The sequence below is a fragment of the Talpa europaea genome (genome assembly GCF_964194135.1).
Source record: "Talpa europaea genome assembly, chromosome: 1".
In the NCBI taxonomy this organism is placed as follows: Eukaryota; Metazoa; Chordata; class Mammalia; order Eulipotyphla; family Talpidae; genus Talpa; species Talpa europaea.
Window position 1 is genome coordinate 23688076 of NC_140073.1, and position 22396 is coordinate 23710471.

Consider the following 22396-nt stretch of genomic DNA (forward strand, 5'->3'; position numbering starts at 1 on the left):
GTAGATTATAATTGATCATATATTTATAATGAAAATAACAGAACTAGGAGATGATTGGATTTACTATATTTTCTTAGAGTCAAAATTTCAAACCATGAAACAAATCCACTCAGAACTCCATGAAGGTTTGGGAAGAAGTTGGTAGGTTAAGTTGCAGATGGCATATTATAAAATCTTACTTTGTCCCAATAAAGTTAAAATATTTCATAATTTTTTATGCTGTGTAGTTTTTAGAATTAAAAAATCTGTAAGGACTGGTGCTTTATCCATAGCAGATTTTCAAATGTAATTTAATTACAGTGTGAGAATTGTTTTGCAATGATAAAAACAGTGATGAATTTTAAAGTGGCAAGATTTCTTGAATAATTTAGCAAGCTCTTCCAGTGACAAGGAAAGGATTGAATAAAATGTGTGTCATTGTTATTTCTTCTTAATATCTTTGTTAAAGTGAAAACAATGACTAATTTTGATGTTTTTAATGATATTTGCTACAACATGGTGTTTTGATAAGATCAAATACTTATTCTTGGTTAATTGGATCATATTCGTGGGATAACTAGTAAAATGCTAAGTATTTGGAATTTACTGAAATCAACTGAGGATTGTATCAGAGGTGTATATATTTGTTGCTATTTTAATGTAATAATTTTTTTTTGCTAGGTTTGAGTCCAGTATAAAACACTAGAGAAAATTACAGCATTTTTCTACTATTGGAAATTCTAAAATTTATGTGAAAAAGTTATTTCCATCTATTTTAAAATACATTGAGAAAATGTGCAGTATGCACTAAGATACTTATTTTCAGGGAGCAATTCTAATGTGAATGATATTTGTTGAGTTCAGGCTACTCATTTTCAAAAGATGATTTTGCCAATATCTGCTTCTATTTTAACTCCTTTAATTATTTTTCCCTCAATTTTTATTTTGAAAAATTACCATCGACAGAAAACTTGAAAGAACTGTGCAGTGAAGACCTATATATCCTTCATTCTGATTCACCAATTTAAAGAGCTACTATCTTGTTTTACCTTTCTTATTTCTCCCTTCTCTCTCTTTTAAAATTAATTTTAAAAATTAATTCCAGAAGATCATTAAAGTTTTACCCCTAAATGTTTCGGTCACATAATGAAGCCTAGGTTGTTCTATATCACCACATCCTAATATTCTAACACCGTAAACAATGACTTAATGTCATCTACTCAAACTACCTAAAATGTGTTTTATAACTTTTTATTATCCAATATCCAAACAAGTTTCATATATTATATTTAGTTATTTTCTTTAATCTGGAATATTCCCCCCACCTTTTGTTCTGTTTTTTATTATATTAATTTTTTGAGGAGTCAGGCACTTTTCTTGTAGAATGGTTCACATTTCTGAATTTGTCAGAGTCTTTTTCTCATTATTATATTCAGTTTAAATGTTTTTGACAATAATACTACATTATTGGTTGAGTCCTGTAGTTCTAAAGTTAAATGTAAAGTCTTTGCCACCATTTTAGGGGGAAAAAAAGGCTCATATTTGATAGAGTTGATATTGCTTTTATTTAAAGATCTATTTTCCACTTTATTGTAATTCTCAAATGATTAGATTAATCTAAAACAATGTACTCCATGAAGTTAACCTAGATCAAATCAGGGTAAGATTTAGTGAACTCCCCAAAAATTATTTGCAGTCAAATGTTAAAGATTCATTTATCAGTCTCCAAAGATTATTGTGGTGTATTACATTATATTTGCAGCTACACATGAAAGAATGAACATTATATGAATGACAATTGTTTTTCTCAAGTAAATACTTTGCTTTTATTATTGAAATTGCTTTTTTTAATTATACATGTCATGACTATTTTTGACATAATATATTATCCAAATAAATTAAAATGTGCATTTCACATGTCAGTTTAAGCTATCAACAGTAGTGTTATGTAATAGGAAATGTATTTATGTATTTTATTAGGCATGATATTGTGTGTTTTAGCATTTTATCATTTATTTGTGCTCAAATTTCAGTGCTTGTATAAATTTTAAGATAGCTTTAATTTTTTTCCCATTTTTCAGATCTCCACTAAACCCCATTTTGGGTTTGACCTTTGACCAAGTGACTGCATTTGCCAGACATGGTATTACAATTGCATATAAAACCTTCTTGGATCCTAATGCTGTTCTGCTACCTGGATGTGACAAGTAAATTAATATGTGCTTGGTTAAAGTAGTCTACTTCACTAATTCAGGATTTCCCAGAGTGAGAGATTGAAACATTAAAAGATGTACTTTGAATTGTCTACCATCGACCATTGGATCCCCTCCCCGCTTTTAGGGACCACCGCCACTCCCCTCTGGTATTGCTAATTCTACAGCAATATCTAGGGTTTGTTTTGGTTTTAGTTCTGTCTCTTCCTTTATTTTTGACATATCAGTAAATCAACCACTCTTTGTCTTTCCCCTTCTGGCTTATTTCACTTAGCACAATCCCCTCCAGTTCCATTCATATTGTTACCACAGATTGTCTTCCTTAAGAACTGGGTGCTTGACCACTGTCCAGCACTGTCCAGCAGATCTTTCTATGATGATGAGAACACACTTTGTGGCTATTGAGTACTGCTTTCCCTTGCTGTGTGAAAGTTAGAATTCCACCATTTCACTTTTACAAAAGACCTACATTAGTACCTCTTTTCACTAACCAAAGGAAGTCCCAAGAGGATTTTTTTCTTTTATGACAAAAAGCAAAATAGCATTCAGTTTGTTTTGCAGTAGCCCTAGAGCTAGCACTCTGAGCAGCAAGGGTGGCACTGTCAAGCCTTCCCTGGCAACTATTTTATACTGGTAGTCTATTTGTCATATCATTTCTGTTTTAACCATAGTTAGTGTTATTTTATGTATTTGTGTGTTGTTTGGTATGATTTTTTTTCATATAAATTAATGGTAATTGCTTCTTGTTTTATGCTATTTTGACTTACAAAAGGTTTCACAAGATCATTCTACTTTTGGATAGTAGGCAGCAAAACTTTAACTTTTAATACATTACAACTTGTCTAATATATATGTGAAAGCCTGAAGTAGAAAGCAAATCCAGATAACCAAAAACTGTCTGATGAGGTCTCTCAGTCCAGCTAGTGTCAACCTGTTGCTCAATGTGTCTTCAAAGACAAATTCTATGATCTTCCTTTGTAGTTATTTAAACAACATCTCTGTCCCCTAATGACTATTTGTACTTTCCAGGCAAGCTGTGAGTCTGCTTTATCTTGTTCTCTTTTTCTTTTCTTCTTCTTTTTTTTAAAAAGATTTATTTATTTATACAAGAACTGGGGTACAGGCCAGATGTGCAGGAGAGTGAGAGGATTCACCAGAGACAGAGCTGGGAACAGAACAGGCAGACTGATGAAATAAACTGCTGAGGGGAGCAGCAGGCGAGACAGGAGAGGTCTGCTGCGCCATGTGGGTTTCTCCCCGGCTGGCTGGGATCAAAGGTTGCAGAGGTTGTGGACAGATTCACAGTGCAGCGCTCAACCACCTGTGCCACCAGGGAGGCCCCTTTTTTTCTTTAAGAATAGAAAATAACTCATCAGCAATCTTTTTATAGGCATTTTCATTTATGAAAAGATCTATTTCATGTGCAGTAATCTCTTTCCAACTTGTTGAATTTGTCTAGACTATTTCCTTTTAATTTTTAGCTAGGAGCTTATATTTGTTTTGTTTTTTATTAATTTTATTTTTTTACATAATTGTTCATTTTTAAACAATATTTGCTTCCCCCCACCCCCTCAGGTTTAGTCCCCATAGAGTTTCCTTCCCCAGTGCACCTGTGCAGCATCACCTCAGTCCCCTGTGCTCCTCCCTCCCTCCCTCTGATCCCTCTCCCTCCTCCTCCCCTCCAGGGTGTCTCTGGTTTATAATTGTTGTCCATTTTTGCTTTGTTGTGTTTTGTACTATTATTATTTTTTTACACTGATGTCTTACTTGGTTCTCCTATATTCCTGCTATAAGTGAAACCATGTGATATTTTTCTCTTTCCTTCTGGCTTATTTCACTGAGCATAATTCCTTCTAGCTCCATCCACATTGCTGCAAATGGCATGAGTTTATCTTTTTTGATTGCTGAATAATATTCCATTGTGTATATATACCACATCTTCCTGAGCCAGTCATCTAATTTTGGGCATTTGGGTTGTTTCCAGGTTTTACCTATTGTAAATAGTGCTGCAATAAACATAGGGGTATGGGTGCTCTTTTGAATCACTGTTTTTGTGTCCTTTGGCTAGATCCCTAGGAATTGACGGGTCATATGGTAGCTCCATTTTTAGTAGACTGAGGAACCTCCAGACAGCTCTCCATGGTGGTTGGACCTGTTTGCACTCCCATGAGCAATGTAGGAGAGTTCCTTTTTCACCACATCCTCGCCAACTTTTGTTGTTGCTTGTTTTTTAGATATGTGTCATTCTTACTGGTGTAAGGTGGTATTTCAATGTGGTTTTGATTTGCATTTCCCTGATTATAAGGGATGTTGAACATTTTTTCATATGTCTGTTGGCCATTTGCATTTCCTCTTTGGAGAAATATATTTTAAGTTCTTGACTGGATTGATTATTTTGTTTTTGTTGAGTCCTGTGAGTTCTTATATATCTTTGTGATCACTCCCTTATCAGTTGACAGGAGTGCAAAGATATTTTTCCCAGTCAGTGGGGTGTGTCTCTGTTTTGGTAAATGTCTCTTTTGCTGTACAGAAGCTTTTCAGTGTGATGCAATCCCAGGTGTTTATCTTTTCCTTCACTATCTTTGCTTTGGGTGATGAGTCTTTGAAGATGTTATTGTGATGTGTGTCTTGTAGTGTTTTACCTGTATTTTCTTCCATATATTCTATGGTTTCAGGTCTTATGTCCAGTTCTCTTATCCATTTTGAGTTGATTTTTATGCATGGTGAGAGGTAGTGGTCTAGTTTCATTTTTTTGCATGTGGTGGTCCAGTTTTCTCAGCACCATTTATTGAACAAATTGTCTGTGTTCCATTGTATGTTCTTTGCAGGAACTTATGTTTTTAAGTTCATATTTTTATGTATTTTTTCTTAATTTTACTTCCCCAGATGCAATGAATGCTGTTTTATTAAATGGATTCAAATTAGATCTAGGGTCCCAAAGTATAACAATATGGAACTATCTTTATTGAGTAATTTGGAAGATAACTTACTTAAGTTTGAACTAGATTGAATTTTCTTTCTATGTACTAAAGTGGGTCATTAATTGAAAGCTTAATAATCATATTTATGTTTCTCAAGAGTATTAATAAAAATTACTATTAGTAGCAACAATGGTTCCTGTTGAATAGCATGCCATATGGTATGTCCTAACATATCTATTTTGAGCCAGTTCCTTTTGTTTAGGTTAAAGTCTGACTCACTTTTAAAATAAGTGACTTGACTGCAGTAAGAATGAAACCCAATCTCTGTAGTTTGTGTTTTGTCTGTTTATCCATTACAATGCACTGCCTCTTAAGATTCTCTAAAAATACCAAATGTATGTGCTTCATACTGACATTATAAGTATGAAAACATCCCTTATTATTCATAACCCAATGGATTTAAAATATAAAATCAGTTTTGAAGATGATCTTCACTATGAGTGATGCTGTTAGATTAAAAATCATGTTTTATCCTCTGTTCTACTAATAATTAGGCAGGGAATATCCTGATAAATAATTACAAAGTAAAAATTTAAAGCCTTCTTTCCAAATTTTGGATGCCAAGCACTTTACAAATTTCTGTCTAAATAGGTTACAAGCTACATATTGGTTTTTCTTTTGCTATAAGAACATAAGATGCACAGGGCCTCCCCTGGTGGCCAGCGGTTGAGTGCTGGGTTGCGAGGTTGCCTGCAGCCTCTGCAGTGCCAGTTCGATCCCCCGCCACTGGCGAGGGCCCCACAAAAAAAAAAAAAAAAAGTATAAGATGTACAAATTATTATGTGACTAGATTAAAGAGTATGTAAATAAATACATTTTATTCTAACAAAAATAATTAAATTTTACTTTTCTTAGTTGGAAAGTTTGTGAAGGATTTCCAATTAATTTCAGCTGTACCAGTCATCAAGTACCTGATCAGTTTGAAAAGGTAGACTTGGATAACCATTTCCTACAGAACAAGGTCAGTATTATTTGTTGTATTTAATATGGTGTATTTTATGTATTTTATGTATATATTGGACATTCAGTCCATATATACTGGGTATTTTTGAAAAATTTGGAAAACTAAATTATTTTATAAATATTTAGAGGTATTTTTTTATTTCCTGTTAATTAACCTCCTTAAAACTGAACCAATGTGGGGCCTCCCTGGTGGCGCAGCAGGTTAAACGCAGCACTGTGAAGCTGTCCACAGGGGGTTTGATTCCTGACTGGCCAGGGAGATACCCAAATGGCATGGCAGACCTCTCTTATCTCACCCCACTGTTCCCCTCAGCAGTGTATTTTGGTCATTCTGCCTGTTCTGCTCCCCACTCTGTCTCTTGGGAATTCTCTCACCCTCCCATGCCTCTGGCCTGTACCCTAGTTCTTGTATAAATAAAAATAAATCTTAAAAAAAACCCTGAACCAATGTGTAGCATTCCCACTTGAAAAAATTCTTCCTACATTAGGTTAATTCTTATTGATATTTTCCTTATAACTAGCTGTATTATTAACTCTGAGTTATTTACGAAAGTCTTTAAGGTGACCACTATCTCTTTGTACTTTAAGATCTGATCTACTTGCTCTATTGATCAATGTATCTAAGGAACATGAATTCTTTAGAAAACCCAACTCATGACAACCTAGTCCAGAAGGTCTATTAGTTTGGGCTTAGAAATTTATCTTGCCAGTAAAGAAGAATTTTTTCCTCCAGTTGATCTATGAAAAAATTTTTTAAACTTGTCTCTGTAGAAAGATAATTCCTTTGTTTTGTTAGAAAAATTGTTCATTTCAACTGTATAAGTTTTTAGTTTTTGAATACTTGAAATCAGAACCCAAAGGTACCCACAGATGTAGAGCTGTCCAAAAGAAGTGAGACTTCTGTTAACTGGTCTGGTTCCTTTATTTCCAAAAGACAGTGTAAAAGACACATGGTCCTAACCTGCTTTTATAAAGAAAATTCTCCAAGCTGCCTGTTCATTCTATGCCATAAAAATTTATACTGCTATTGTGCAAGGAGCATATGAATTGAAATAGTACAGCTGTAAAAATAGAATAAATACATTTTTATTTTTGTCTGTTTTTACACAAATTTAGAAAATATTTAGTTGAATGGTGCTCTAAGATTTAATGTCTTTTATATTCACTGGATATTAGGTTTTATTTACTAAAGTTCTGACCTTAACAGAATTCCTTTGTAGTTTAGCTTTTTTTCCTATAACATTATTTTCTTGCTCAGAAATCTTGTATGATGGGTGTTGCCTACTTAAGTTCCAAATCCTCATCTCTATGATATTCCCCCAACCTTGCCCTACTCTTAACTTACCTTTCTAGTCTCTTTCCCTTCTTGATCTTCTCTGTGTCCTAAACTACAGTCAGGGCTGATAAATTGTGTCCCATAATTGCTTTATACTTTGGCATATTTGCCCCATGTCATGTGTTGTTCTTTGTCTATCGGTCCTGCTTCTAAATGTTTTATTCAGCTTCTTCTTTCATGAAGCCTTGTGAGATCCTCCAGACAGAATTAATTTCAAATTATTCTGTATTCTCAGAACTCTTTTTCATCCTTTGAAAATTGTACTCAGAGTTTGTGTTTTGATATAGGCATTTGCTTTTATGTCTTTCTCCCCCATTAAATTGAGAATTCTTTGGCTGTAGACATTATGTCTTACTCATCTTCGAATTCCTGAGTCCTAGGTTAAGGTCTTGAAAGTAAGACAGCTACACAGTACATTTTTGTTATTGATTTTTTTTTAAAGATTCATTTTATTTATTTATACAAGCATTGGGTACAGTCAGAAGCGTGGGAGGGTGAGAGAATTCACCAGAGTCAGAGCAGGGAACAGAACAGGCAGATGGACGAAGTACACTGCTGAGGGGAGCAGCGGGCGGCAGGAGAGGTCTGCGTGCCATGTGGGACCCTTGCCCGGCAGCAGTTGGGAGGCCCTGTTATTGATTTTTAAAAGTTAGCTATAACCTATCTTTTAAGTCTCACTATTCTCTGATAGGTTCTTTGTGTTTTTTGGATTGTTCATTTGTGATTTTCTGAAAGCACTCTGTATTTTTCTGTTATTTCCACATGGGTTTTGCCCATGTAGTTCTCTCTCCCTGGAATCAACCTTCCTTATCACCAACCCCCAATCTTCTCTGTAAAGCTTGTGCCATATTCTAGCACAATGCCTGGCATATATGGTTAGCATTATATATATATATATATATATATATATATATATATATATATATTTAAATCCTGCTCATCAATCTAGATTTGTCTGGTTGTCTGCGCCATGAAATCTTTTTTTACCTCCATCCAGTAAGATGTGATGTTTCTGGCCTTGATACCTCACCTGTATACATTTTGTGCTATTTATAAGAACACTGAACTCTTAAACTCTTCATAATTTGAAGTCAATCACTGATAAGGTTTGGAATATTTAGGTTCATACTGGGGTAGTAAGGGGAGAATGATAGATTCTGCTGAGAATGTTGGCTTCAGATCATAAAAGGTCATGACTCGATTTTAGGGATTTCCCTCTAGAAAGCAAGGTGCCATATTCATGCATAGGCAAGATCTCATTTGATCCTTGTATTAGAAAGATAACCAGAATATCCTTTTGCTTTTAAGAAAATATTATGTTTATTCCAAATTTTCCTTAAAGATGCTCAATTATAGGCATGTTAGCATAAAACCAGACAGCTAAACTATAAATCTCCTAAGAATATTGATTCATACATTGATGCGATATTTCTTTTTTTTTTAAGATTTATTTATTTATACAAGAACCGGGGTACAGACCAGATGCACGGGAGGGTGAGAGGATTCACCAGAGACAGAGCAGGGAACAAACAGGCAGATTGACGAAATACACTGCTGAGGGGAGCAACGGGTGAGATAGGAAAGGTCTGCCGCGCCATGTGGAACCCTCACTGGCCAGCCGTGATCGAATCGGCGCTGCAGAAACTGCAGACAACTTGACAGCGCTGCACTCAACAGCCTGCGCCACCAGGGGAGGCCCAGATGTGATATTTCTAATGTCCTATACAGCTTCCAGTATGAAATAGAAACTCAGGTTTGATTGCTGAATGAGTGAAAGAAGAAATTATAATTGTCAAACTTAGGATAATGCCATAATAAAGAAAAGGTAACATAAGAGGAAAACCAAGCTGAAGATCAATAATTCATGATAGTAAGCAAGGTTATAAGACATAATTTTGTCACAAAAGGAAACATTAAAATAACCCCAGGTATCCAAAATAAAGCCAGAGATTTCATGCTCTGTCATGACAAGGGCCAAGTTTCAATGGACTCTCTGTGACAAATATGTAACTGAAATTAAAGCAATGTATCATTTAAAAAGTATCATTTTTTAAAAACAACAATTTTAATTTCCTACTGTTGCAGAATAAAATTACTTTTAAATTTAATCTTTGTAATATGAGAATGGATTTGCTTTTGGAAATTTAGTATTGCTTAGGAAAGAAAAAATAGGAAAAATGTTCTCATAAAAAAACGATTCCCCTTTCATCATTTAGCAATTATATTTAAAAGAAGTACTTAGAATATGAAGAGAAGGTCCTTATTTTATCCTCCCTACCAGATTGGAAATTCCTTGGGTAAAAAGGACATCATGATCATTCTTGTCTTTTTTGCAATACCTAGATGCTTAGAGCTAGCTAAATGGAATTGAATCCACTACTTAACTAACTCATTCAAGAGTGATGAGGTCAAAACTGGAAAAAAAAGTGGCTATCAAAGCATTATTAGGGAACCATAACCCAAAGACAACTTCTCTCTTTGATTGCATTCCAAAGTATGACTTTAAAAGATGAATATATTTTCTAATGTTGAAAAATGAGAAAATTGTACTCCATAGTTATTTCATGGTTGTTGAATGGTTCTAATGACTTCATGAAAATGAGAAAACACCCATCTTAAACAAAATTTGTACACTGTTGTATTTTTGAAAGAAGAAATTGGTTTTGAATAAAATTTTAATCCAACCAACATAGTAGTATAAGTAGGAAAGATTTGATAAACTGGCTAGTAAAGAAACGCTTTCAAAGGAAAATTGTCCTTCCTTAGCTATGTAACCTTTGAAATCCTTTCAGAAAAACATCTGATTATATATAGAGAGATGATCAATGCATTGGAAATAGTAATTTAATAACCTGAAAGGAGAACTTTTAAAGGGAGATTCAGGCAGAGGTGTTAGATCTCTCTAGGGAATTTTATTGTGGACTCCTGATGCTCATTGTAGTAAAGAAGACACTAAGAGGATTACAACTAGGGTAGAGAAAGGTGAGGCATATATTCCTGATGCATAAGTTTTAAAATTGGCTTGAGATAGAAATACCAGTGCCCAGCCCTGACTGTTCTTTTAAATCTCTTATTGACAAGTAAAACCTTTCCTACAGTGGAAAATTTGGAACATATAATCCCTATTAGTAATGTGAGAGACAGATATAACCCTGACAATTACAACCTGTTGCTCTTTTATCCATTTCTAAAAAAAAGGTTTTGAATCTATTACAAATTGACAATTTTCATGAATATCTCTTTCAACCCAACTCTATTGTTACTTAAATTGAAAACATTTTTAGATTGTCTTCGTTTAAAGGTGTCTCCGTTTAAAGGTAATAAAATGTTTCCATTAAATGAGTGAGATTTAAACTTCATAGTAGTTATTATGCAAGAAAAAATTATAAAAAAAATTGCTTCAGATATGCCTGGTTATAAGAAAATACAGCAGAAAAATAAACTCCAGTGTATGGCAGTAATATATTCTGCAAACGTGAAATGGAAATATATTTTGAACCTAGCCTTTTGTTATAATCAGACATCAGCAGCACATTGTTGACAACTTTTGGTGTGAAAATAGCAAGAATAGTACCAACTTATAATTTTAGAATTTTGACAGATATGTTACATGTTGATCTTTAAGATCAGCAGTCATGGATACTGGCATAACATTGGGGAAAAGCAACTAGTCTTTACTTTCTTATTTCTTTGAAAGTTGTTGAGAATATTTTCTAGAAATAATTTATGCTGGGGAAAATATAACTTTTTTAAGTTTAAACTGGATTGTCTTGCCTTAGAGTAGAACTTTCAATAAAATTTCAACTTCCTTCCTCATATTTAGAATGATAATCAGAAACTATTTGAGGACTACATACCTAGATGTTAGATATTTGTTTTGCTTGGTTGCATAATTATGTATTCAGTGATATTTTCTGTTTACAAATATTTCTAGGTCTTAAACATGAGTGGATTGATCAGTTGTAGATTTAGACAATGCAAGCAGTAAGAGTGAACTAGGGATATTATGAAAGATTTTATAATATTTCTTACAGTTGTGATATAAATTTTTTATATTATTTTTTTTAACTTGACTCTAAATTTACTATCAAAAGTTAAAATCTTATCAAATATATTGGTAGCAAAGTAAGTCGTTTGTTTAGAAAAAAAGTTGTGATCTATGAACTCTCATTTCAAGAAAAATTTCTTGGTGTAACTTGCTCCTTAGGTGATTTATAAGAAAAGACCATATTGGCCTAGCAATATTAAAGCCTTTTTCACTTTTATTGGGGATTTGGGAAAAGAAAATTTAAAAAGAAGTTTCAACTGACCTAGCATCTGTAAACATCATTTAAATCATAGGTAGCTTCTATATCAGCATAGTCAGAGTAAGTCATAGTGGCCATCTAAAAGGAGGTATATGTAAAAGTATTCAAAAGGATAAAAGAATTTCTTTTGATTCTTAACAGGACTTAAAAGGTTTTTTAGTGACATAAATAATGGTGTGTATTTAGAGACTGGTCTCAACACAAATACTTTTATACACACACCTTTGTATGTGCACACATAAGCACACACACATGCAGAGCACTTTTATGAATTCCAGTTTTCATAGTTTTTTTAAAAAATCTTCCTCACCGTCATAAAGCTAAGTTATCAGATTAAATTAAAAAGTAAAAAGGTGAAGTCACTAAAAGAAATTTAATGGCCATTGTCAGTTTTAAGTGTATCAGGACCCCAGACTTGGCAGAATCTTTTTTTTTTTAATAACATGAAATGAAGCTGAGTTAGTGAGCCTGGCTGTGTCTGTTCTATATAGAATCACTTGGGTACTGTCCAGCAAAATATCTCTTGAAGAACAGCATGGTATTAATACTGGGTGCCAACCCAAGACAGACACAAAGGACCCCTTCGCTCTTCACCAATAAGCCAACTGTTAAAAGATTAAACCATGTTGTGGAGATAACAAGAATTTAGGCGCTGGCAGCAGGTGCTGTACAAAGAAGCAGTTGGCAGTGCTGTTCTTCTGTCTGACTAATTCCAGTCAAAACAATCTTCCTCCCAGTTGCAGAGGAGAGTTTTGAGTATGATGGCAACTTAGAATTAGGAGGTTGAGTAAGAGTGCTGCTTTAAATGCTGAGTCCTGTGGTGGATGGATTAGTAGAATATAGTTTATCATTGTTCAGAAACTGTGGGGTATTCTCCAGAATCTGGACACAGAAAATACACAAAGAGCTGTAACTTAAATCTGCTTATGTAGTGGCATTGCTGTATTTCTTAAATTTTATTTTCACATATAGAAATCATATGACATTTGCTTCTGTTGAGAAGTGACTATCATTATAGAATAATTGCTAAATACATTAGATATACCTTTTTATTCTTGCCTGATCACTTTTATGAGATAGTAGCTTTTAAGTTATTATTTAACTTGTATTAAAAAATCATTTACTGCTTAACTAATAAGAATATTAACAGAGTAGACTTTTTAAATAGTAGAAAATAATTTGAATCATTGGGGTAATGTCAGTTATTGAGGCTAAAGCATAAAGTGGCATATACCCATTATCTACACAAATGAACATTGCTATTTAAAAACATAGCATGGTTACACAGGGGAAATGAGCATAAAAGGTAGGAGATAAAGTTCATTAAATATGAAGTGGTAGAATTCCTTCAGGTGACATAAATGCTTATTAATTTGATAATCAAGTCTAGGTAAGAAACCCTGAAAGGTGCACAATACATTTGACATTGTATTGACAGGGAAGTCGGTCCCTCCAGTTGGTCCCCTACCCTCCATTCCCACAACTATCGTTGAAGTCTCAGCTCATATCCCTCTATTCTTAAGAGATTGTACAGACATCCAACTGTTTTCCTTGCCTTTGATCTTTCCATTCTCAATCCATTACATCTATCCTTGTCTGATCAACCTTACTAAAATCTGCTGTAATCCAAATACCTGCTGCTTGAAAGCTTTCAGTGGCTACCCACTGACATCTAAGTCCATAGCTTCACACTTGACACCTTCTTCAGTTTGGTCAAATTTACCTTTGGAGCCTACCAACAAATCTATAAGTTATGTTGATTCTACTTCCTTGCCTTTACTTGGAATGCCTTTTTATTCTTTATTATTCCTTTCAAACTTCAAAATCCTTCAAGGCTGTTTCAAGTTCCTCCAACAGAAGTGTGTCTGCCATTCTTCACACGTATAGCACTGTTTAATCATTTAGATGAACTCGTACAAAAATGAATTTGTGTGTACTATTGCCTCTACTATTGTACATTTTTTTAGAGCAGGAAAAATATTTAATAATATCCTTTGCCATTAATTTAGGACCTTACATATCAGAACCTGTGCTCAACAAATATTAATTGAATTTAATTAAATGGGATTGGGCACTACTGTTTCAAAACAAGATCTCAATCTGAAACATCATGTTCTAGGATCACTTATTTTGGCTAAGTGTGTTGAGGAAGATTAACTTTCAGATTAAAGTTAAATATAGATATTTTTTCTCATGGTTTAGGTGGATCCAAATATTGTTCTTCTTGCGGATGTTTCCATCAGAAAGCGGAATTCCTCACGCAGTGAGGCAAGCAACAAGAGTCAGATAGCGTCTTTGAACCTGTGGTCTTCAGCCAGTGTGTGGCTTATCACAAAGGTACCCAACAGTGTTTGCTCTTTTTGAATGACTTCCTCTGCTTGCTGGCTCGCCATGCTACCCCAGCTCTTAAGCACACAAGTATGCAGTGAAAGCATGGTAAATTGTTGACTATTACCAACATTGCTTCTCTGCTCTTGGCTTGTCTAGTGCTGAGGATTTCTGTAGATCCCCATGAGAATTCAGTGCACATGTAGATGTGCTGATTAGTTCTTATCACACAGTAAGATTTCAAATCTTATGCCTTTTCACTATAAAACACTGTTCTACATTTGACCAATTTGTGAGCATGGTGGAAGTATTTCAGTCTTATCTCTACCACTGAATAACTATGTGACTATAGATAATCACTCACTGTATCTGGATTTCAACTTTCTCATCTGAAAAGAGGTGGACCTTCATCTCATATTCTGTAACTCCACTATTTCTATTTCTAGAATTTTATGATATCAGAAAGCCTATACTTGTTTAAAATTTCCTCAAAAATAATGGAAATGCTTACTGAAACAAGGATAGGTTTTGGAGTTTGAGTGATATTGAGAAAGTTTCTGAGTTGTCTGGAACCACTGTTTCCTTATCTACAAAATGAAATTATTATACTGCCTTGCATAGTTGCTGTGGAGATATACTGGGGAAGCATGTGTGAGGGCAAGCATAGTGTCGGGTATGAGAAAGAACTTAGTAAGTGATGATTCTCTTTCTTCACCCCAAGCAGTTCCATGTTCAAATGAGGATTGCTTTACTGCTTTTTAGGACCAAACAACAAAACTATCCTAACTCATCATGTATATCTTGTCCACACAACAAAAGCAAGAGCAATAAAGGTTACATGCCAGAAAGAAAACAATTTTGAAAAAAAAAATTTAGATTGAAAATTCTCAAAATAAAATTTATTATTTAAAAAAAAAGAAAATTCTCTTCCATTTTTCAAAAGAAACCTTATTACTTGTTAATACATCATTTGTATAATATATACACAATAATACATTTATACATCAATATGTATAAATAAATTCCTTGGTGGTTGTCACTTATTTAAAATGTTGTGTTGCTTCACTATGTAAGCAATTGCTGAATGGCTATTTAAATAATATTCTCAGTCAGTGTCCTTAGAGGAGAATGCTGGCATTTAAAACAAAAGCAGTCCACAAACCACCTTAAAATGTTTAACCCATGGTATTTAGACCCAGAGTAAAACTTTAAATTGGTATGAAGGTTAAGGATTTGTTTCAATCTTTTCAGTTCACTGCACTTTTTTTCTGTGCATACATATTTCAAGTATGCTCTGTAGTTATAACTATAACAAGTGACACATGATGGACCCTAAATCGCTGCACTGTGAAATATGCACAGAAAAAAAGGACAAATGAAGATATCAAGGTCTGTTTTATTTTGCGCTGAACTGTAAAATGCCACCCTTGTTGGACAGAAGATCACTGATTCTGAGCAGGGCTCGCTGACTGCTAAGTTGTGGGTAGTGTTTCACTTTCGGCAACTGTTAATATCCAGGGTTATCCAGGCATAATGACCTCACTATTTGTGACACATTGTTGAATTTTATGGTTCTTTTAACTTATTTAGACCTTTCTCCCCCCTCTCTATTCATTGGAAGACTGGAATGATCCTGAGCAGAGCGATAACTCAGGGCTGCCTAGCTATTGGTCATCCAATCAGAGTCAAGGCCACTGAGGGAACATCACTAGAAGGATATAAATTAATCCTACAGAAAAGGTAATGCTTATGAGCTATTTAACTCAAAACAATGATGATAATTTCAAGAGTTCTGAGCAGTCAAATCATGATGCCTCCTGGTTTAGATGGGATTTTCATTAGATATTTAAATTTGTGTTCCTAATATTGATAGTAATTTTCCAGATCTAAAATAAGCTTGAAATTGTATGCCACATAGCTTAGGAGCATTCCTTAGATATTTTAAAAAGTGAAATGTTGGCCTTCAACATGTACTGATGTTGTACAAAAGCTGCTGCTTTACTCTATAATTATCAGAACTCATTTCCTTATATCCATTTTGATTGCTAATTAAAAAATTTAATGTTCTGTGCATGTTCCTAACCTCTTTTCCATCTTCTTAATATTACATATTGGGCTGTGAAAATGAGAGCAAAAATTACGGGCTTATAAGGCACCAAAAGTTTTGTTTTTGTTTTTGTTTTTGTTTTTTTTCTGATTTTGGAAGATAACATTAAAATTAAAAAATCACCCTCCTTAACAAAGAGAACTTAAGTTAAATACCCTGAAACCAGACAATTAAAAAAAAAATCTAGAAAGAGGGAGAAATTTGATTTATATCCAATAGTGTGGAAGTATTACTTCTTAGAAGCTTTGTTGTTCTTGCTCATTTGTTTTCTGATTTCATCTTTGGTTTACAAAAACAAGTCCTATTATATGTTAGAACTTAGAAAGCTGTCTGAGCTATTTCTGGCATGACAGGTAGTAAGGCAGAACTCGGGTTATTAGGTACCAGAGAAACTAACCTAGTCACATATACAGAATGGGAATTTTCTCTAATATGCAAAGCAGAATGTCCAATAGGTATTAGACTCTCACATAGTGGTTTAGATTGTGACCTGCAGAATCAGATTCCCAAGTGTAAATCCTGGCTGTATCTCTTACGCGACAAAAGAATGGGAGATAAAAAGAGACTCATCAAATTTCTCAAGAAAACTGCAATTTATGAAATGAAAAGTATGTTTAATATGACTAATGGCAGATTAGACATTATGGAGGAAAATATTCATGAATTTGAAGTGCTAGTAATGGAATATATTCACAATGAAAGAGAGAGAAAAATATTGAAAACAATTGAACAGAGCATTAGTGACATGTGAGAAACTTCAGATGGTCAAATATCTGAATACTTCTAGTCCTGAAAGGAAGAAGCAGGGAATAGAAAAATATTGGAAAAAATGGCATCTGAGAAATTTCCGAATTTTGTGAGAACTATACCTTACATATCTCAAGAAGTTCCAAAAATTTTGAGCACCAAAACATAAAGAAATGTAACTAATAACATGCATAATAAAACTATCTAAAATCCGTGATAAAGAGAAAATCTAAAAAAGAATACAAAGAGAAAAGACATGTTAGATACAAAAGAAACAAAGATGAAACTGACTGCAGATTTCTTGTTGACAATAATACAAGTGAGATGGCAGTAGAAGAAACCTCTTTTAAAATACTAAAAAACCCTGTCACTATAGAAATCCTTTCCCAATGAAAATATCTTTCAAATAGTAAGACAAAATAAAAACTTCAGATCTTCACAAATTGAAAGAATGATCACTAACAGACGTAGACAACTAATAATGTTAATAACAAAATTCCTTCAGGCAGGAAAAAAATGATACCAGATAGAAATGAAGAACACTGGGACTAGTAACTATATAGGTGGCATAAATTCCTTATTTCCTAATAGTTAAGTGTCTTTAAAGATAACTTATTTAGGGCCTCCCCAGTGGCGCAGAGGTTGAGCGCTGGGCTGCGAAGCTGCCCTCAGCCTCTGCAGCACTGGTTCGATCCATGGCCACAGGGCGAGGGTCCCACATGGCGCGCAGACCTTTCCTGCTGTGCCCACTGCTCCCCTCAGCTGTGTACTTCATCTGTCTGCCTGTTCTGCTCCCCACTCTGGCTCTGGTGAATCCTCTCACCCTCCCGTGCTTCTGACTGTACCCAGTGCTTGTATAAATAAATAAATAAATCTTTAAAGATAACTTATTTAAAACAAAAAAATGTATAAATTAAAGATGTATATGGGAGACCCTGAGGCAACCATTTATGAGAAAGGATTTTATTTAATTTAGAATAGAAGGGAAGAAGAAAGAAATTGGGGTCCAGGGAGAGGTGAGATGGAGGAGGATGGGGTGGGAGGCAGGATGGGCAGGAGGGAGGGAAGGTCTGTATGCAAATCAAGATTATTTGCCTTTGTATTGATGTTGCTTGTCCTCATCAGAGAAAAAAAACATTACTACACTGTGAAGGCAAAATAGAGGAACATTTGGAAAACTAGGAGTTCTCACTTTAATTCTGGTTATATACTTTCAAATACACTTATCTTTTACCAGAGCATCTGCAGTATCTGTGTGACTTGTTTTTTTTAAAATACAAGTATATATCATTATAAATAACAATAAATATCCTCATGTGACAGGAACTTCTGGAGACACAATTTTTCCTTCTTCCCCTAAGTAGTATAACATGATTTTAACAAAAGCTGTGAATCAAGACATAGCCTTTTGTATACTAAAAATAATAGAACTAGCACTTAAAGTAGCAACCTGACAACCTGTAAAGAATATTGTAAATATATCATGCCTCATTAGTTCAGTTATGTCTCATTTGTTGTCACTCATCTTATTCACTATAGCAAGTGCTTCACATATTTGTCTTTTAAATATTTTTTCTGTGATATGTATCTGACCACGAGCAGATGAAAGACAAACCGACGATGCCATTACCAAGTGATCTGAAAGTCACAAAAAATTAGATTATGGAGTTTAAAAACTGGCACCTATAGGTTTTTTTGTCCTACACATTGCTATAATTTTTTAAAATCAGTTGTGAGCCTTTAAAGGTAGGGTGATTTCACACACTTCTGTCTTTTCTTTAAAAAAATCAAAAGAATGGCTAGCACTGGCCCTTCATTCTTTTGTGATACTAATTACACAGGATCTCATTTCCCCTTTGGATGAAACATATATCCTTCAGATTGCTCTATTTCCCCTCATTTCCAATGGCCATCCTCATTCCAGCTCTAGCCTGTTTGATTCATTTCTGATACCAGTCTTCCTTACTATCTTGCTTACTTCAATGAGAATCTTTCAGTTATGGTTTTTTGACTCTACTTTTTTTATTTTCTACTTAGGCCTTGTTGGAAATGGTGTGATAACTGACTGACAATCTAGAGTAGGTTAAAGAAACACTGCTTTCAGGATATCATTAAATACAGCCAACAAATGTAGCTGTTTAATGGTTGGTGCAATAGACAGAAAGACAGAGATCAGTAAACAGATATTACATCACTGGTAATCAGAGACATTGAAAATTATCTCCTTGATCAATCTTAAAGTTTAGGAAGCTAAACATTACATTAAAGCACAAAGACAGACTTTATTAAGTACCCGATGTAGAAAGAACTGTTTGACATGCATTGGACTTTTAAGTATATTCACACATTTAGATAACTCATAGCAGGAATCTAGAATACTTAAATAAGGGACCAGGAAAATGAATAACTATAAGAAAGTGAAAATCAAAATCAACAAAAACTATGAACCAGAGACACTTTTTGGGGGGTGGGGGGCGGGAGGGGAGGGATTGGGGTCAGAATGGGGGGATTGCAATTGTAAAAAAAAAAAAAAAAAAAAAAAAAGATGGTATGAAAAAAAAATCAAAAAAAAAAAAAAAGAAATATCAGCACCAAACAGAAAATTGACCTTGTGTAATTTAACAGAATGTGGATTGATGACTGAATCTCCTAATCTGTGTTAAGAATGGAGGTAAAATTCTTTCCTTCTACTCTCTATGTACATCCTGTTCTCAGTGCTGGTAACATTGGAATATACCAGAGTCATTTGAGACTGTTAAGGAGAATAGATTTCTTTTTTTTATTTTCAAAATTGCTTTTTTTTTAAAAGATTAATTTATTTTATACATACAAGAATTGAGGTGCAAGCCAGAATTGTGGGGGATAAGAGGATTCACCAGAGACAGAGTGAGGAACAGAACAGGCGGATTGACTGAAATACACTGCTGAGGGGAGCAGCGGGTGAGTCAGGAGAGGTCTGCTGCGCCATGTGGTTATCTCTCTGGCCAGGGATGGAACTCTTGCTGCAGTGGCTACTGACAGCTTCATAGGTTGTGTCTTAACCCCTTGTGCCATCAGGGAGGCCCCGGAGAATATATTTCTAATTGTGAAGCTTGATGTGGGTCCTTCTTATAACCGATTTGACAAGAATGAGCAGTCATCTATGATATTTCATCCACACCAAACTGTGACCTTGGACTGTCCTCTTGCCCCTACTCTCTGATAAATGGAGTGTTTCAGAATAAATAAATAATGAGTGTATGTCTGTGTGTATATGCATATACCTGTCTTTTTTGCAATTTACCCATAGGTGTGCTATCATGCATGAACATGTTCAGTGAGGTTACAGGGAGCAAGTTTCCCAGGGTAGATAGTCTTCAGTTTCCTCATCTGCAAAAATGAAAGTTACTAAATAGTCCTGAAAGTCATATGCTATAGAGAAAAGACTCTAAAGAGCGTCTAGTCCAATACCCCTCTTTAATGGTAGTGTAATAATGGCAAAAATGGTTGTGGTGTTGATGATGATAGCAATAAAAATGACAATGTCATTATAAGAAGTTCCAAGGACACTAAAAATGAAGTGATCTACTAACAGTCATTTATTAGTTAATCCTCAACCAAAACTCAGATTTCCCAACTTAGTCCAACACATATCATGACTTTGATATTTTGATGTAATACTGTCTCTTCTCTCATTATTGATATTGCTGTTCTTATTATTTAAATTAGGTTTTGTTTCTTTAAATAGTCTTTTAGTTTGGCATTTATTGATAGGAAAGTCTATGGCATCATTCGCTAAGTCATGAACATTGTTGCATATTGGATCTAAAATTGATTTCTTTACATATAAAATGCACTTAAACAGATTGACTTTGGTTTATAGATATTTTATTTTTGAAAGAAGTTATTATATATTATTATTATATCTTCCTATCCTGCCTAATGTGACCACTACATGAGATAATCTTTTTCCTATCTTTTGTGAAATTTGAAAGTAACATTTATATATATATCAGTAGACTCTCAATAGGAATACTACTATACTAGTAAGCTCACAGGCTTACAGATGATATGAAACTGTATGCTGTTGGTAAGATTTCCTAGGCAAACATATGCTTGAACAGAATTGAAGCTGTGATAAAATTTGAGAAATGCTAAGAAATTTTTATTTCTTTCAGAATTATCATTTTCTTAGCCATGACATAATTTGTGGTCTCTAGTTAACCACTAAGATCTTTTAAATCCCTAAACTGCCATATATTAAATTTAAAATGTTTTTCATAATGTCCTTCTTACTAATTTTAGGGTAGTAACACTGAAGTTTTAAGGACACTCATGATTTCTGGCATTAAACACTTGCTAATTTGGTAGACATCTTTCTTATATTTATTTGGGAAAAGATGCTACAAATTCAAAAAATCAAAACCGAATTTGACATAACTTACGCTTGTTTAATCACATTCATTCCTCAGCTAACACTGTAATTCGATTAAAAACCAAAATTATGAAGTTTTGATAGTTAATATCAATATGCTAACTGCCAATTGCAGATATTTCACATTTTGAAAAATTATTTCACACAATACATTTTGCCATTTTATTCATCTTGGAGAAATATGCCCACGATACTTTATGCAACAGGAGGAATTGCCCATAAGTAGTAAAGTTGCACTGTTATGGTCCTTACACATTAAAATGATGCAAATTATATCACAACCCAGCACATTTCCATCAAGGCATGATAACAATCACTATGATTATTTTTAAAGGAGTATAGTTATAATGGAATTGATAGCTTTAAACCAACGATCTTTTTGTCATTTCTTCATTCAGTGGTTGCAATCTGAGCTTTTACAGTGTCTCAGAAAAAATTGCAATAATATGCAAGCCTAAAGTGTTTATTTTATCATAATTGGATGAAAATTATTTTCATGTCAAAGTGTTTTAAGTTACTAATAACATGTGTCAGACTAATGAATGAAACAAAAATGTTCATTCATTTTTAATCTCCAAGTTACAAACAAAATAATTTGTGCCATAGTATTACAATGAGATTGAGAAGATGTTGGACAGAAAGTCCCTATGGGTTCTAGTGCCTATTTGTATACTACCTAGCTTTCAATTTTGATAAGCCTGTTTCAACTCTCTGTATCCCACTTTATTAATCTATAAAGTGGCAAAGTGATGAAGATAGCCTTCAGCTCCCTTTCTCAGTCTATATATTGTCATCTTGGATAGTAGATATTATTATGACCATAAATTTCAGTTCCAAATCCTAATTTTTTAAAAGTTTTTCTTTTCCTTTGTTAATTACAAAATAAAAAGATGTCTAGAAAGATTACCTTCCCCAATGCCTCCCTCCCCCATTCAATGCTGAAATTGAGCAATGATTACATTTATCTGATGACTGAGATGGGATTCTTAGAGTGGTAATCAGTTTTGCCTTCAAAGGTGTT

The 22396-nt window shown here is 34.1% G+C and overlaps 1 protein-coding gene across 1 annotated transcript in view; it reads left to right on the forward strand.

Annotated features, from left to right (window-relative positions):
- DCDC1 (doublecortin domain containing 1) overlaps nt 1-22396 on the forward strand; it is a gene marked incomplete at its 5' end in the record, with an annotated part of 338819 nt that overhangs the window by 164149 nt on the left and 152274 nt on the right. Inside the window, 4 exons of the mRNA XM_084250604.1 lie at nt 2061-2186; nt 6029-6134; nt 13982-14116; nt 15729-15847. Coding sequence (XP_084106730.1) covers nt 2061-2186; nt 6029-6134; nt 13982-14116; nt 15729-15847 — 486 coding nt within the window. The remainder of the gene's footprint in view (nt 1-2060; nt 2187-6028; nt 6135-13981; nt 14117-15728; nt 15848-22396) is intronic.